The 14761-nt window shown below is 56.3% G+C and overlaps 2 protein-coding genes across 4 annotated transcripts; one reads left to right on the top strand and one right to left on the bottom strand.

Annotated features, from left to right (window-relative positions):
* Nucleotides 1-735: 735 nt before the first annotated feature.
* LOC148660808 (uncharacterized) lies at nt 736-4635 on the top strand. The gene is made up of 3 exons (XM_088638090.1): nt 736-1214; nt 2378-2734; nt 3769-4635. Exons 1-3 carry the CDS (start codon nt 884-886, stop codon nt 4230-4232), a joined length of 1152 nt encoding a protein of 383 aa, XP_088494216.1. The 5' UTR covers nt 736-883; the 3' UTR covers nt 4233-4635.
* Nucleotides 4636-4877: 242 nt separating this feature from the next.
* On the bottom strand, nt 4878-14418 carry LOC148660807 (uncharacterized). 3 transcript variants are annotated; one of them, XM_088638042.1, is made up of 6 exons: nt 14272-14418; nt 9958-10540; nt 9473-9723; nt 8455-8522; nt 8165-8355; nt 4878-6760 (listed from the first exon to the last, which is right to left on the bottom strand). In XM_088638042.1, exons 2-6 carry the CDS (start codon nt 10364-10366, stop codon nt 5340-5342), a joined length of 2340 nt encoding a protein of 779 aa, XP_088494168.1. In that variant the 5' UTR covers nt 10367-10540; nt 14272-14418; the 3' UTR covers nt 4878-5339. The 3 variants fall into 3 exon arrangements, with proteins under 3 accessions (XP_088494168.1, XP_088494169.1, XP_088494167.1); XM_088638043.1 differs by lacking the exon at nt 14272-14418 and adding an exon at nt 13792-13813; XM_088638041.1 differs by lacking the exon at nt 14272-14418 and adding an exon at nt 13215-13466.
* Between the last annotated feature and the right edge of the window lie 343 nt (nt 14419-14761).

Below are 14761 nucleotides of genomic sequence, written 5' to 3'. Positions count from 1 at the left end.
TTGGCCAGGACGCCGGGGTAACACCTCTACTCATTTCGAGAAACATCTTGGGATTTTTAAAGACCACAGAAAGTCAGGACAGCGCCTTTGTAGAGTATAGTTTCTCAGTCACTATACTGGGGCATTAGGACCCACATAGACCGCAGGGTGAGTGCTCCCTGCTGGCCCCACTAACACCTCTTCCAGCTGCAACCTCATCTTTCCCAGGAGTCTCCCCTCCAGGTACTGACCAGGTTCACACCTGCTGAGCTCCAGGGGGCTGAAGGCTGTGAGCTGCAGGGTGATATGGCTGCTGATCAAAATGTGTTTCCAAGAGACTCAGTGTAGGACTCTCCCTTCAGACTAAAGAGACTCAGATCCTTCAGTCTGTCAGTGTGGGACACTCCCTTCAGACTAAAGAGACTCAGTTCCTTCAGCCTGTCAGTGTGGGACACTCCCTTCAGACTAAAGAGACTCAGTTCCTTCAGCCTGTCAGTGTGGGACACATGATGGCCAAATCTGTGCACAGTATGCGCACAGGATCTGTGTACTGCATTGCCATTTAAATAAAAACTCTTCATCGCTCGGACCTCCATGGTGGATGAAGTGGGTTCCCTCCTATATGTGAAGCACATATACGAGATGGAGGTGGCATTGGGATGGAAGATGCAGAAATGTCTGGAATTATGGAGGAAAATATTTGATATAATAAAAAGGTTCTCTCATATACCATGTATTACGGCTAGAATCACTCCAGGCTACAAGCTGGTTACCCGGAAGATTTTCCTTAGATTGTGTGTGTGTGTTGGCAGGAAGACCTCTGAGAAAAAGATAATTATACCGGCGGTGTCCAGCCAGCGGATTCAGCCCCGTAGCCTGCGGTTTGTCCGTTTCTCGCCGCAGGATGGGAGGCGAGGAGGCCGCGGCGCCCCTCGATCTCCACAGCCAGCTGTCCGAGGTCATGCAGCGGCTGGTGAGTCAGACGGTGTCGGAGGTGGCGCTGCTGGTCCAGGGCGCCGTGGCGCGGCTGCGGGGGGACCTCGCCCGCAAGGAGCAGGAGAACGAGGTGCTGCACCTGCGCCTGGCCCTGCTGGAGGACAACGTCCGGGCCGCCCTGGAGAGGGCCGTGGCCGCGGAGCGCCGGTCGCGGGCGCTGGGCTGCCGCTGCGGGGAGGCCCGCGGTGCGGCCGCGGCGCCGTCCGGCAGCGCCCCGGGGGACCAGCGAGTCTCGGCAGGTAGGGAGGAGAGGCCGAGTTGCCTCCGCAGCACTGCTGTGGTCAAAATCACACCGAAGGATCCCGTTGTCAACTGGAGCGAACTGCGCCAGTTGTGAGGAAGCCTATTAGCTCCACGGAGAAAGGGTATCTCGTGGTACTTATTTCGTTTAAACGACATACAGGAATACAATTACATAATATCTTGTTTAATCAAGATACTGAGTTTAAACGAGATGACGGTATTAAAACGCGGTAAGTACTTCGTAAACTGCCTAATATAAATTCATATTTTACGATATATATATATATGAAATAATACTGTGCCATTAGCAGAATCGATATTAACAACAGTCACACTCCTCTTTGTGCAGGTGAGTTAGTCTAAAGGAGTACGTGTACTGTCTTCAAGAGAAGTGGATGAGCAGAGTGCTGGTAATGTGTCATGTTAGCAGCACTGTTTGGTTTAAGTAGTACAGTACAGCAATATAGCATTATCTTGGTGCAACCCAATAAATATTTTTTCTATGTGGTGCTAATGGGCTTCCATACAATTGACTTGTTTGCTGTTCAGTGTGCCACAGTAACTCAAGTGGTTCAAGCCCAGGCTGACTACTGGGATAGACCAGGACATTCTGGATGTAAACTGATGGCAGCTCGTTAACCAGTTATCCACCCGTCCACTTTTCTGCAGCTTTGTTCAGTACAGGGTCCTGGAGGAGCAAGCAATTGTGAGCAACCGGCGCAAGACAGGACGGACCCTGGACCAGGTGCCAGTCGGTCACAGGGCACACACGGACACACACACTCACACCTGGACCGACCTTCCCTGAAGACAGTTATCCCACCAGCGTGTCTTTAGACCGTGGGAGGAAACCCACACAAATGTGTGGAGAACATGCAAACTCCACACAGACAGCACCCCTGGTTTGGAATTGCACGCAAACTCTTACGTTTTTTTCCAGCTTTTCAAAGAGGAGTGATTTTCTTTTTTCCGCGGCCGAACCTGATGACGGGGGGCCCCCAACGTCAGGGCCTCTGCGCTTATTGCTGGCGCGGAGTGGTGCCGGGGGTGCTCGGGCTCCTCAGGCGCGCCCAGAGGCGGCGGCGGCGGCGGCAGTGGGGTTCGGGGGAAACCGGGGGTGGGGTGTATCCTGGTGATCGGTGTCGCCCTGTCCCCCCAGGACCAGCCCCGGAGGAGGAGGAGGTGGCTCTGTTCGGCCCCGAGTGCCTGACGCGCGCCCTGGAGACGGGAGGGGAGCAGGAGGGCCTCGGCGCTCCGCCGGCCGGCCGGGGGAGGGAGGACGCCGCCAGCGGCCCCCCGGACTGCTCGCCGTCGCTGGAGATTAAGGTCGAGCCGCGCGTCGAAGTGGACCCCGCCGGGTCGGCCGCCAGCCCGGCCTGGACCCGGACTGCCGAGTCCGGCTCGGACCCCCCGCCTGAAGGAGGCGGGGAGGGCTCTCTGCTGCCCCCTGCTGGCAGGTGTCAGGGCCGCCACGTGGGCAGCGACCAGGAAGGGGGGCTGCTTGTCAGCGCGGCCGGTGAGTACTGGTTGGGGAGGGAGGGGGGGGGACCAGCAGTGACCAGCAGTGACCAGCAGTGACCAGGTGGGCTTTCAGTCGCAGGCCCAGCTAGTCACTTGCGGGCACTCTGATAAAGCAGCTGTAACAGCCCACAGCTCCCAGCTGGCAGCCCAGTGGAGCCCAGCAGGTGTGAGCCTGGTCAGCACCTGGAGGGGAGACTCCTGGGAAAGCTGAGGCTGCTGCTGGAAGAGGTATTTAGTGGAGCCAGTAGGGGGCGCTCACCCTGCAGTCTGTGTGGGTCATAATGCCCCAGTATAGTGATGGAGACACTATGCTGTAAAAAGACGCCGTCCTTCGGATGAGAGAGGATGAGTCTGTGGTCATTAAAGGTTGTTTCTTGAAAAGAGTAGGGGTGTTACCCCGCTGTCCTGGCCAGATTTACCCCTGGCCTTTACTAATCATAGCCTCCTGATAACTCCCCTCTCTGAAGTGGCTTCATCACTCTGCCCTCCTCCCCACTGAGAGCTGGTGTGTGTGAGCAGACTGGAGCATCATCCAGGAGGGGCTGCACACTGGTGGTGGTTCAACTCCTGGGGTGCTATGGGTGTGGAGTTTGCATGTTTCCTCTGGGTGTTCTGGTTTCCTCCCACAGTCCAAAGACATGCTGAAGGGTTAATTGGCTTCTGGGAAAACTGCCCCTGGTGCCAGTGTGAGTGTGTGTCCTGTGATGGACTGGTGTCCTGTCCAGGGTGTGTGAGTCTGTGTGTGTCCTGTGATGGACTGGTGTCCTGTCCAGTGTGTGTGAGTGTGTGTGTGTGTCCTGTGATGGACTGGTGTCCTGTCCAGTGTGTGTGAGTGTGTGTGTCCTGTGATGGACTGGTGTCCTGTCCAGTGTGTGTGAAAGTGTGTGTCCTGTGATGGACTGGTGTCCTGTCCAGACTGTACCCTGCCTTATGCCCGGTGCTTGCTGGGATACTCCTGCTGCCCTGTGACCCTGTACTGGATAGAGAACTAATCCCGCTCTGTCCGCTCTTTCTCTGCTCCTGTTGCAGAGTGGGAAGGGCCTACGGAGAGCGGCGCCCCCCCGGCGCTCCCGGGGCCGAGGCAGAGGGGCTGCAGGGAGGAGGCGGGGGTGTGCGCAGACGCCGCCGCCCCGGGGCCGTACACCTGCGGGGAGTGCGGCAAGAGCTTCGGCGCCGCGCGGGGCTTCAAGACGCACCTGCTGCTGCACCGGGACCAGCGCTTCCCCTGCCCGCAGTGTGGCCGGCGCTTCAGCATGGCGGGCAACCTGAAGATCCACCTGCGGCTGCACACGGGCGAGCGGCCCCACCGCTGCGCCGACTGCGGCCTGGCCTTCACCTTCGCCGAGCAGCTGCGGCGCCACCGGCTGGCCCACACCGGCGCCAAGCCCTACCACTGCGCCGTCTGCCCCAAGGCCTTCCGCCGCAAGGACCAGCTCAACGCCCACGAGAGGGTGCACGCCTCGTCCGAGATGAGCCGCGTCCGCCCCCGCTAGCTGAGCGCGGGGTCAGAGGTCACGGGCCCGGAGAAGGGAACGGGGGGACATTCCTGCCCCCACCCTGTTTCCCTGGGCTAGAGAACACGGGAGTGTGTCCACGCCGCTGTCCGGTTTCTTACCGCTTCATCCAGTACAGGGCTGTGGCGAAGCCCACTCGCCACGCAGCAGGGCTTCGGCCTGGGGGAGGAACACGGCACGCCTCGAGAAAAGCCACTCGAACAGGGGCGGAACGTGCAAACTCCACCGAGACAGAGCTGGGGGCCCTGAGCTCAATTCCTGGGGGGGCTGTAAGGCCTGAAATTCCTGCGCTGGGGGGGGAGGGGGGGGTCTCTCTCTGGGGTGCTGTCTGATGTCACTTTCTTCCCCCTGGAGGACTGCAATAAAAGATCAAGATGAAAAATACTGCATCCAGGGGTGTACCTTCACAGAACGGGGCCCCTCCAGCTCTGGGTTGGACAGCCACAGCCCTGTCCACAGAGCACGGTCCTGGGGAGGAGGAGGAGGAGGAGGGGTGTGGGTGGGGGGTAGGCGTACAGAAACCCCACTAGCAGAACTGCCTCTGGTTCCATATGCTCTCTGTGTAAATAATGGCGCTGATGCAGACTGCTTCACAGCAGTGTACACAAGAGGAGGCGCGGGGCAGACGCTTCACACACAAACTTTATTCCCTGGGTGCAGGAAGACACACAGAGCGGAGCACAGACACGGGGCACACTAGCGTACAGTTAGTTCAACAATTCGACACACAACAGCTGATCCAGCACACGGACAGGGCTGCGACCAGGGTAGAGTTGAGACTTAAAAAAAACATAACGAAAACAAAATGTAGTATCAAAGAAGGGGGTTGGGGGGGGGATTTTCATCTCCCAGCGGGAAGGGCGAGAACCTTTTGGCTTCCCCCCCCACTGCCCAGGGCTGCTGGGAGAGAAGGAGGGGGGAGCGATTCATTGTTCAGTCCAGTTCTACATTCTGAGAAAGAGGTCCAGCAGGTGGCGCCAGCGAGCAGGACGTGGACCGCAGTGTGGCGGGGTGCGGGAGCTGTCAGCGTAGCCTCCCCGCTCCTCGCACAGGAACGGGGTGCCTACCCCCCCCCCCCCCCTCGGGTCACACTTCCTCCGCGTCGCCGCCCCCTGGCTGCAGGGGGCACTGTTGGAACTCCAGGGTCTGGGCGGCGGTGGCGGCGGCACCACCGGGGGACTCGGGCTCCCGCTCCGGGGACGGGGCGGGGCTGGCGGCGGCGGCGGCCCCGTTCTCCGGGGGGGGCTCCAGTCCCGCAGCGCCCCCAGCCTCCAGCGGGGCGGCGCTCTTGGCCCCCAAGTGGCTCTGCTGGTGGATCTTCAGGTAGTAGAGGCGGGTGAAGCTCTTGCCGCAGTGCTGGCAGCAGTAGGGCTTCAGCCCCGTGTGGCTGCGCAGGTGCGTCTTGAGGATGCGCACGTCGCGGAAGTTCTTCCCGCACTGGGTGCAGTGGTAGGGCTTCTCCCCCGTGTGGATGCGCTGGTGCGTCTTGTAGTCGCCGGAGCGCGTGAAGCTCTTCCCGCACTGCGTGCACAGGTAGGGCCGCTCGCCGGTGTGGATGCGCAGGTGCTTGGTCAGGTCGCCCGACTGGCTGAAGCCCTTGCTGCAGAGCGGGCAGACGTAGGGCCGCTCGCCCGTGTGCACGCGCCGGTGCGTCTTGAGGTCGCCGGCGCGGCTGAAGCTGCTGCCGCAGTCGGGGCAGCAGTACAGCTTCTCGCCCGTGTGCACGCGCTCGTGGCGCCGCAGGTCGCCCAGGAAGCTGAAGCTCTTGCCGCAGTAGGAGCAGGAGTAGGGCGTCTCGCCCGTGTGGGTGCGCAGGTGCATGGACAGGTCGCGGGCCTGGGCGAACATCTTGCCGCACTGCTCGCAGCGGTGGCGCCGGTCGCCGGAGTGGAAGCGCTCGTGGGTGCGCAGGTAGCCCACGGTGTTGAAGCTCTTGTCGCAGTACTGGCAGCGGTAGGGCCGCTCGCCGGTGTGAATGCGGATGTGCGTGGTGAGCGCCCCCGAGTGGCTGAAGCCCTTGCCGCACTGGCCGCAGCGGTAGGGCCGCTCGCCCGTGTGGATGCGCTGGTGCCGCGTCAGGGAGCCCGACTGGCTGAAGCTGCGGCCGCACTCGTCGCAGCGGAAGAGCTTCTCGCCCGTGTGGATGCGCTGGTGCACGCGCAGGTTCTCCGCCCGGCTGAAGCTCTTGCCGCACTCGGCGCAGTGGTGCACCTTCTCGCCGGCGTGCGTCTTGCGGTGCTCGCGCAGCGCCGCCGGCGTGCCGCAGGCCTCCCCGCAGCGGGGGCAGGGGTGCGCCTCCGGCCCCTCGGGCAGCGGCCGCCCGCACAGGGCGCAGCCCCCGCCGGCCGGCGGCCCCTCGGGCGGGGGGTCTCCCGCCAGCCCGGCGCCGTTCGGCAGCTCCTGCGGGTGGGTCCTCTGCACGTGCTTGAGGAGGAAGAGCTCCGAGGAGAAGGAGAGGCAGCAGTGAGGGCAGGAGCGGCACTGAGGAGACAGATCAACCCCCTCATCTGAGGAGAGAGAGACGGGAGAGAGTCAACACCCTGGACACTGCACTGAGAGAGAGGGGTTCATACAGACACACTGACTGACTGGACACTCCAGTACATTAACACTGCACTGAGAGAGAGGGGTTCATACAGACACACTGACTGACTGGACACTCCAGTACATTAACACTGCACTGAGAGAGAGGGGTTCATACAGACACACTGACTGACTGGACACTCCAGTACATTAACACTGCACTGAGAGATAGGGGTTCATACAGACACACTGACTGACTGGACACTCCAGTACATTAACACTGCACTGAGAGAGAGGGGTTCATACAGACACACTGACTGACTGGACACTCCAGTACATTAACACTGCACTGAGAGAGAGGGGTTCATACAGTCACACTGACTGACTGGACACTCCAGTACATTAACACTGCACTGAGAGAGAGGGGTTCATACAGACACACTGACTGACTGGACACTCCAGTACATTAACACTGCACTGAGAGATAGGGGTTCATACAGACACACTGACTGACTGGACACTCCAGTACATTAACACTGCACTGAGAGAGAGGGGTTCATACAGACACACTGACTGACTGGACACTCCAGTACATTAACACTGCACTGAGAGAGAGGGGTTCATACAGACACACTGACTGACTGGACACTCCAGTACATTAACACTGCACTGAGAGAGAGGGGTTCATACAGACACACTGACTGACTGGACACTCCAGTACATTAACACTTTACTGAGAGGGAGGGGTTCATACAGACACACTGAATGACTGGACACTCCAGTACATTAACACTGCACTGAGAGAGAGGGGTTCATACAGACACACTGACTGACTGGACACTCCAGTACATTAACACTGCACTGAGAGAGAGGGGTTCATACAGACACACTGACTGACTGGACACTCCAGTACATTAACACTGCACTGAGAGAGAGGGGTTCATACAGACACACTGACTGACTGGACACTCCAGTACATTAACACTGCACTGAGAGAGAGGGGTTCATACAGACACACTGACTGACTGGACACTCCAGTACATTAACACTGCACTGAGAGAGGGGTTCATACAGACACCCTGACTGACTGCACACTCCAGTACATTAACACTGCACTGAGAGAGAGGGGTTCATACAGACACACTGACTGGACACTCCAGTACATTAACACTGCACTGAGAGAGAGGGGTTCATACAGACACACTGACTGACTGGACACTCCAGTACATTAACACTGCACTGAGAGAGAGGGGTTCATACAGACACCCTGACTGACTGCACACTCCAGTACATTAACACTGCACTGAGAGAGAGGGGTTCATACAGACACACTGACTGGACACTCCAGGACATTAACACCGGACGTCTTCAGGTCTGTCTGCTCTTACCTTCTGAGCGGCACTTCCTGTCCCACAGCCGGTCCCACAGGAGGCCCAGCTCGGCCGCGTACCGGTCCGAGTACCAGACGCGCAGCTCGCTGCCCGGGGCGATGGGCCTGCAGGCCCGGAAGAAGACCTTTCCCTGCCACTGGACCGCCTCCAGGTTCTGGTCCTGCTCGTCCCGGGCGCACCTGACAAACCTGCCGAGAGGACGAGGGAGACACGGGGGGGTCACGGGCGAGCTGTAGCCTTGGGACCCGGGAACGAGCAGACCGCGCCGCGCTAGGCCCCGGTCTCACCTCAGCCAGTTGGCGCTCTCCTCCCTCTCCCCGTCGATGAACTCGAACCCGCCTCCCTCCTTCGAGATCTGAGGGGACAATGTCAACAGCTCAGGAAGTGAGAGCGAACAGCCCGGCCTTTCAGAACAAAGCCTCTCCCAGCCTGTACCCACACTTTCATCTTCCAGACCGTTCGCAGACCAAACGGAAGAATAGAGTTAAAAGTTCAGAATATAATGCTCATATAATGTTTTTCACCATTACATCCCACACACAGCATGCAAACACACCATTAAGGTCTCATTTAGAATACTTGGGACAGTTAAGGTCACCATGTTATATAAAAAGATGTTGCTACTCTGGATTGAGATCAACCAGATACATTCTGTGGCTGAATGAAAGGTCTTCCTCTCATAAAGTTAAGGAACTGAGCCTCTTTAGTCTGAAAGGAGTGTCCTACAATGACAGACTGAAGGAACTGGGTCTCTTTAGTCTGAAGGGAGTGTCCTACACTGACAGACTGAAGGAACTGAGCCTCTTTAGTCTGAAAGGAGTGTCCTACACTGACAGACTGAAGGAACTGGGTCTCTTTAGTCTGAAGGGAGTGTCCCACACTGACAGCCTGAAGGAGCTGAGTCTCTTTAGTTCGACAGGCTGTGAATTGTGAACTGAGCTCGACAGGCTGAGTGGGCTCCCCTCATTTGTTAGCATTTTTTATGTTCTCATTGTGGTAAAAGGATTAATTTAAAGCAATAGAATACGAAACTGCTTTTCAAATATTAAAATCAGGCTTATTTCCTTAAAAAAATCAAAGTCTTGAGCCTAACCCCCGCCTCACCCCCATGTCAGAGGGCACCCAAGAAAATACACCCCTCCATCCTGAAACGTCAGGGCTGAGACCAGGAGAAGGGGACTCGGTCACCCGCTGAAGGAAGAGCTTGCCTGGGTATGAGCTGGGTACGAGCAGACGTCAGCCACAAGCAGGGCCGTGAAACCTGCCGCCGGCGCTGCTGGGAAGGGGCTGGAAGGAGCGACTCACCACCCAGGAGTGCGCGCTGCTCAGGGCCTCCTCCTCGCTGGCGGGCTCCCCCTCGTAGGGCCCGAAGTACACCCCGCGGGGGATCTCCGCGTCCCGGTTGAAGACTCCCGGGGGCTCCAGGCCCAGCCCGGCGGGCAGGGTGAGCCGCGCCCGGTGCGCCTGGCCCGGTTCGGCGGGGCAGTTCCGGGCCACCACGGCCGAGCCCCAGGCGTCGCAGCGGTCGCCCAGCAGGGCCTGGCACTGCCCGCACACTGGGGGAGAGGAAACAGCAACCCGTCAGGACACCGGGGAAGAACCAGCAGCAGGGCTCAACCGGACAACAATCCCAGGGGCGGGTAGTGGCCGGCACCGTCTGGGGGCATGACCCCCTCAGGCACCGGCACCACGAGCACTGTGGTCCAACGGGTTCTGGTCCAACCTGGATCGGTTCGCCCGCGCCGGGGAGCTCGGCACCAGGGCTGTAAGGACCGATGGGACACCCTTACCTGTCTTCGGAGCGTCCGAGGGTCCCTGCGGGGCACGGGGGCGGTCCAGCTTGGTCCTGCGGGCGCCGGTGGGTGCCAACTGGCGGCCCGGAGCGTGGGCTCTCTTCCGGCCGCCGCCACTGTCCCCGCCCACCTGCTCCTCTTCCTCCTCTTCTTCTTCCTCCTCCTCCTCCTCCACCTCCTCCTCTTCCTCCTCCTCCTCCTCTGTCTTCAGGATGAACGGAGAGCCGGCAGCACCGGGAGGGTCGTCAGAACCGGACGCCACGTTGTGGAACAGGACTGGGTCGTGTCTCTCTGCTCCTGCTCCTCCGCCCTCTTCTTCTTCCTCTTCCTCCGTTGGCTCCTCTTTGATGCGGACATACGTGTCGTCCTCCATGAGGAAGAGCGCAGATTCGCTGGCGCCGTTCATCGCGGCGTGAGCTTACATCCCACCTCGCGCCCCCCCTGCCCCCCGGGAAGTCAGTCCGGGATCCTGGCGGCGCTCCTGGGAAGCGCAGGGACGAGCTCTCCCGGCCTCGGGCAGCTCGTGCTCCGCGTGGTCCCCGATCCGCAGCGGGGCGAGCGGCAGGGGAACAGCGGGCTCCTGGGGGCCAGATATCAGGAAGACAGGCTCTGGTTAGGACAGTGCGTCCCGTTCATATCCAGCACCTCCCACAATGCCCAGATTCTGCCGAGCGTACAAATCGATCATTTCATTCCCGAGGAGCGTGACAATATCACTGAAGCAAATGGGGTTTCTAAGAAACAGACCTGCCATCGTGCGGAGTATATTAAAACTGTGGCGTTTGTACTTCAGTGTGGTTATGAAATTATTTTGTATATTATAATATAGTTCTCAGAATCGCAAGGAACATCACAGCGAATTCCACACACCCTCTCCATCTAAATTCATAATGGGGACCAAATTAAACCAAAACATGCAAGAAGTGCTTTGCCCCCTCTGCAATAAAACTGCTCAATGAAGGTATGTCATTGGAGTCCCCCCCTCTACCCATTTACTTATCTGTGTATTGATGTTATTACATTCTGCTGTTGTGATTTCATGTGACTTTTATGTCTTGCTTGTGTGTTTTGTACTTTTATGGGAAAAGCCAAAGAAATTTCCACAGTAGTGGACAATAAATTATCTAGCCTGTTTTACTTCACACAAATAAACACTGCCAGATGTTAATGGGACACTCCTTACTTCCCCCTGGACTTGATCGCACGGTCCCTAGCACAGCGAGGAGCAGCGGCCAATAATAATAATAATCCCCTGCATTTTATTCACGTAGTGTTTTTCCATCTCAAAGGGGCCCAGCGCTTTTCACTCTTCATCCTTCCCTCTGCTTGGCCCCCAGCTGTGGTCTCCCAGAGAGACACTTTCTATACAATGAGACCCGCTTGAATGAATGGCTTAACACATGGAAAGCACTTAATTGGCCATCCAACACAACCTTAGCCTGCTGGGATTTTGAGTTCCTGCACACACTGGCCCAGGAGAACTACATATTTGAAAGGGCAAAGTAACACAGCTCTTGAGCTTCGCCCATCAGCCTGACATAATACCCCAAGTCTGGGAAGAAACCTTGTCAGTTGTTGTGGGAACAGCGATACTCTTTACCATATTTTTGTATGAAGAAGAAGGAGGTGTGTGGGCAGCGCTTACTGCAAAGGAACAAGTAGAGAAAAACTGCACTACTGTACACAAAGGGTAGTAGGAGTGTGGAACAAGCTGCCCTTCCAACTTTTTAAAGCCAATACCCTGACTTCTTTCAAGAAACAGCTGGATGACATCCCCAGATCAATTAGCTATTAGCAATCCAGTGCAGTGAACAGCCTCCTCTCGGCTGCAAGAGTGCTGAAAAATGGGTATGACAGATCGCTTCATGGAGAGCAAGCTGGGGTATGCAAAAAAGACGAATTCCTAATGCAAGAAATTGTATATGGCTAATAAAGTGATTTTATCTTCTCTCTCTTACACTCATCGTTACTGTTGCCGTGTTGCATGCCTCAGCTGCCACCCTTTTACTTAAAGCACTCTACAAATCTACAGCATCACCCTGTTCATTTCACCCAGAAAACTGGAATATAATGTTTTGTCAACAAATGCGAATCAGCACTTATAAGCAATCAGCACGGGTAAGTTAAGAACCCCTTCTCATTTAAAACTATTCCCATGCTGAGGCGCATTTAGACGACATCGCATTTATTAAAGGTTATCCGAGCGAGGGGTGAAGAGGGTATGACAGCTGTGTTTCGAACCCGCGACCTTGTGCGTCACAAGTCCAGAGCACCACACTACACACACGGTATAGTGTTAGGAGTAACGGGCAGGCTATGAAATCAACTGTCTTACCCCCTCAGAAATAATTATGAAACCGGTGATAATTCCGCCTCGGTACACGGGAGAAGCGGCGCTCGAGTCCGACGATCCCGAAGGTTTTCGAGGATAAGCGGGGAAAAGGCCGTTGCTTTGCCTTGTTCGTGCGGACGGACGGTATTAAAACCGCCGCTGAACATCACATCGCTTTTCAAAACAAACCCCGGGCCCCAGAAGCGCAACCCCCATCCCTGCACGGCTCGGGTTACGCGCCACCGACCAGGGTTTTTTTTTTAGAAAAAGGAGTAGTTAGTAGCCACATTAAATTAAAAAAAAAAACATAAAACGCAAAGAAAATACCGTCGACCACCTACTCGGAGTGCACGAAATCCCTGCTAAATGAGCTGCTGTACGCTTTCTGCGGCTAACCCCGGTCCGGGAGGCAGGAAGGCAGGACCTGTTTGTGTCGAGCTCCCTGTGAAAGGCTTCATTCAATCCCTCGGGAGTAGAGGGGAAGTAAAGACATCTTTTGTCCATCAGCTTCCAAATCCCCCCCCCGCCCCGTGAAGAGGCCCCAGAAGCCATGTTTTCTCCCAGATCCGTAGGATTTCCCCCTTACCCCCGCTCAGGGGTCTTGCAGGGAGCCGAGAGCCCGCTTTGTCCCCCGTCCCTGCAGGCGGAGGCGGCGGCGGCGGCTCTCGCCGAGTCCGGACTCACGCCGAGACAAACCCTCAGATCGACCAGGTCCGGCTTCGAAAAAGCAAAGCGTAAAGGACGGCTTCCGTAATTTGTAAGAATAAACTCCCTTTATCACCTACTAAAGCCTCCCTTTCCCTTTCCAAAAAAAAAAAAACTTTGTGGGGGAAAAAAAAAGTCTTCCCTCCGCGGCCTCCCCACTTCTGCAAACCCCTCGATCCCCGGACTAAAGTCGGATCCTCCTCCCTGGAAAACTCACCTCCGCGGCGGCAGGTCTCCCTGTGCCCCTTCCGGTGGAATCACAACCCGGTTGTTTTGGCTAGTTGCGTACAAGGGGAAATAAACCGCTGTGGACGCGCGTTGGGGAGGCACTGCTGGCCAGATGCAGGCAGACTGAGACCGGCGAGTCCGTGCAGCCCTGCCGCCGTCGCGCTGCGTGTGTCTGCGGCGCCCGACCCGGCCCAGCCCCGCACCCCGCCTGCTCCCGGAGCCGGAGTGACGCGCCGTGACCCCCAGCCGGAGCCACTTACCACACTTCACCGATAGCTGACGCCTCTGGCAGAGGCGATTTACATTTCCAGCCAGCGCCTTTTTTTTTCTACCAAAAACGTGCAAAATACGCTCTGGTCTAAGCAAAGTAAAACTGTGTTGCAATTGGATTTAATACAACGATTACCGGTCAGTAATAAGAAGTACACTCAATGACAGAGGACCCTAACTCCTGACCTAGGGACCAGCACGCCTGGTACCAACAGTTTTTTTTTAATTGGTACCCAGTTTAAGGCCGTGGAGCTGCGCCAAACTAGTCAGGCTGAGCCGTAATTGGAACGACTTACCGTTTGTCCCAGGTGAGGAGCTGTTCATATCTCAGTTTCATACCCGGGACAGAAGCGAATGCCTGATCTAGATTTATAAATGTCTAACCTTCTGTAAAAAAAAAAGCATAAAAGGTCCAGCTGAAAAGCTGATATTGTCTTATTTTTATCTTTTTAAATGTGAAAATGACTTTGCAAGGATTTAACACGTCACTGCAGGACTCCCCAAATCTTCCCACGCTCCGCACAGGCGACGATGACTTCAGGTGAACAAGAAAACCCGCGCTGCTGTAGTGTAGTGGTTGAATTAAAGCTTTTATATGCAGAAGAGTAGATTTATGAAACTTATTGCATCACTCGCGCGGAAGTTGAGGTTACACAGCGTATCAGGAAAAATAAGCAATTATTTTCACTTTTGATATTTCACTCGACTTTCTCTCTCTTAAACATAATAACACTTCACATCAGCACTCGGCTGTGTGCTCCCAACTTTGCTCTTACCATTTTGGGTGCAGTTATTGAAGCTAAAAATGCTTATTTTCCGCATGCCCTTCCGTGCTGACACAGCCCTGAGAGCAGGACCCCGGCTCGTCTTTTCAGAGCACTTAGCGCAAGGAGTTTCAGAAACTCCTTGCAAAATGAGACGGTTAGAATACATTTCCCGTTCAAAAGCTGTTGTGTAGAAATCCATCCGTTTAATAGTAGAAAGCTGCACGTTCCAGATAAGGGCTGTGACAAACTGACTATCCGGGATGCACAGAGGGCACACCGAGTCAGCAGCCTGTAGGGGGCGCTATTCTCCCAGGGCTTCAACCCTCACACATTAAAACTCCCCTTTACAGTACATTGGACAACCCAGCCAGCACGTGTTTGGAACATGCAGACTCCACACAGAAGGTTGCTCAGACCACATTCGGACCCAGGACCCAAGAGCAGGAGGAGCGATGACCATGTAGATCTGAGTGATTTAGTAATAGTGATTTTGCTTCAC

This window comes from Lepisosteus platostomus, chromosome 6, assembly GCF_059453375.1.
Source record: "Lepisosteus platostomus isolate fLepPlt1 chromosome 6, fLepPlt1.hap1, whole genome shotgun sequence".
Taxonomy (NCBI): domain Eukaryota; kingdom Metazoa; phylum Chordata; class Actinopteri; order Semionotiformes; family Lepisosteidae; genus Lepisosteus; species Lepisosteus platostomus.
The sequence above is the reverse complement of the archived record's forward strand: the minus strand, read 5'-3'. Positions and strand labels throughout refer to the sequence as shown.

Excerpts from the sequence above, each read along its gene's own strand:
- LOC148660808 (XM_088638090.1), top strand. The coding sequence starts at position 884 with ATGGGAGGCGAGGAGGCCGCGGCGCCCCTCGATCTCCACAGCCAGCTG. Across the intron at positions 1,215-2,377 it reads GGACCAGCGAGTCTCGGCAG|GACCAGCCCCGGAGGAGGAG; the intron begins GTAGGGAGGAGA and ends CTGTCCCCCCAG. Across the intron at positions 2,735-3,768 it reads GCTGCTTGTCAGCGCGGCCG|AGTGGGAAGGGCCTACGGAG; the intron begins GTGAGTACTGGT and ends CTCCTGTTGCAG.
- LOC148660807 (XM_088638042.1), bottom strand. The coding sequence starts at position 10,366 with ATGAACGGCGCCAGCGAATCTGCGCTCTTCCTCATGGAGGACGACACG. Across the intron at positions 8,523-9,472 it reads GCAGCGCGCACTCCTGGGTG|ATCTCGAAGGAGGGAGGCGG; the intron begins GTGAGTCGCTCC and ends TTGTCCCCTCAG. Across the intron at positions 6,761-8,164 it reads CAGGAAGTGCCGCTCAGAAG|ATGAGGGGGTTGATCTGTCT; the intron begins GTAAGAGCAGAC and ends CTCTCTCCTCAG.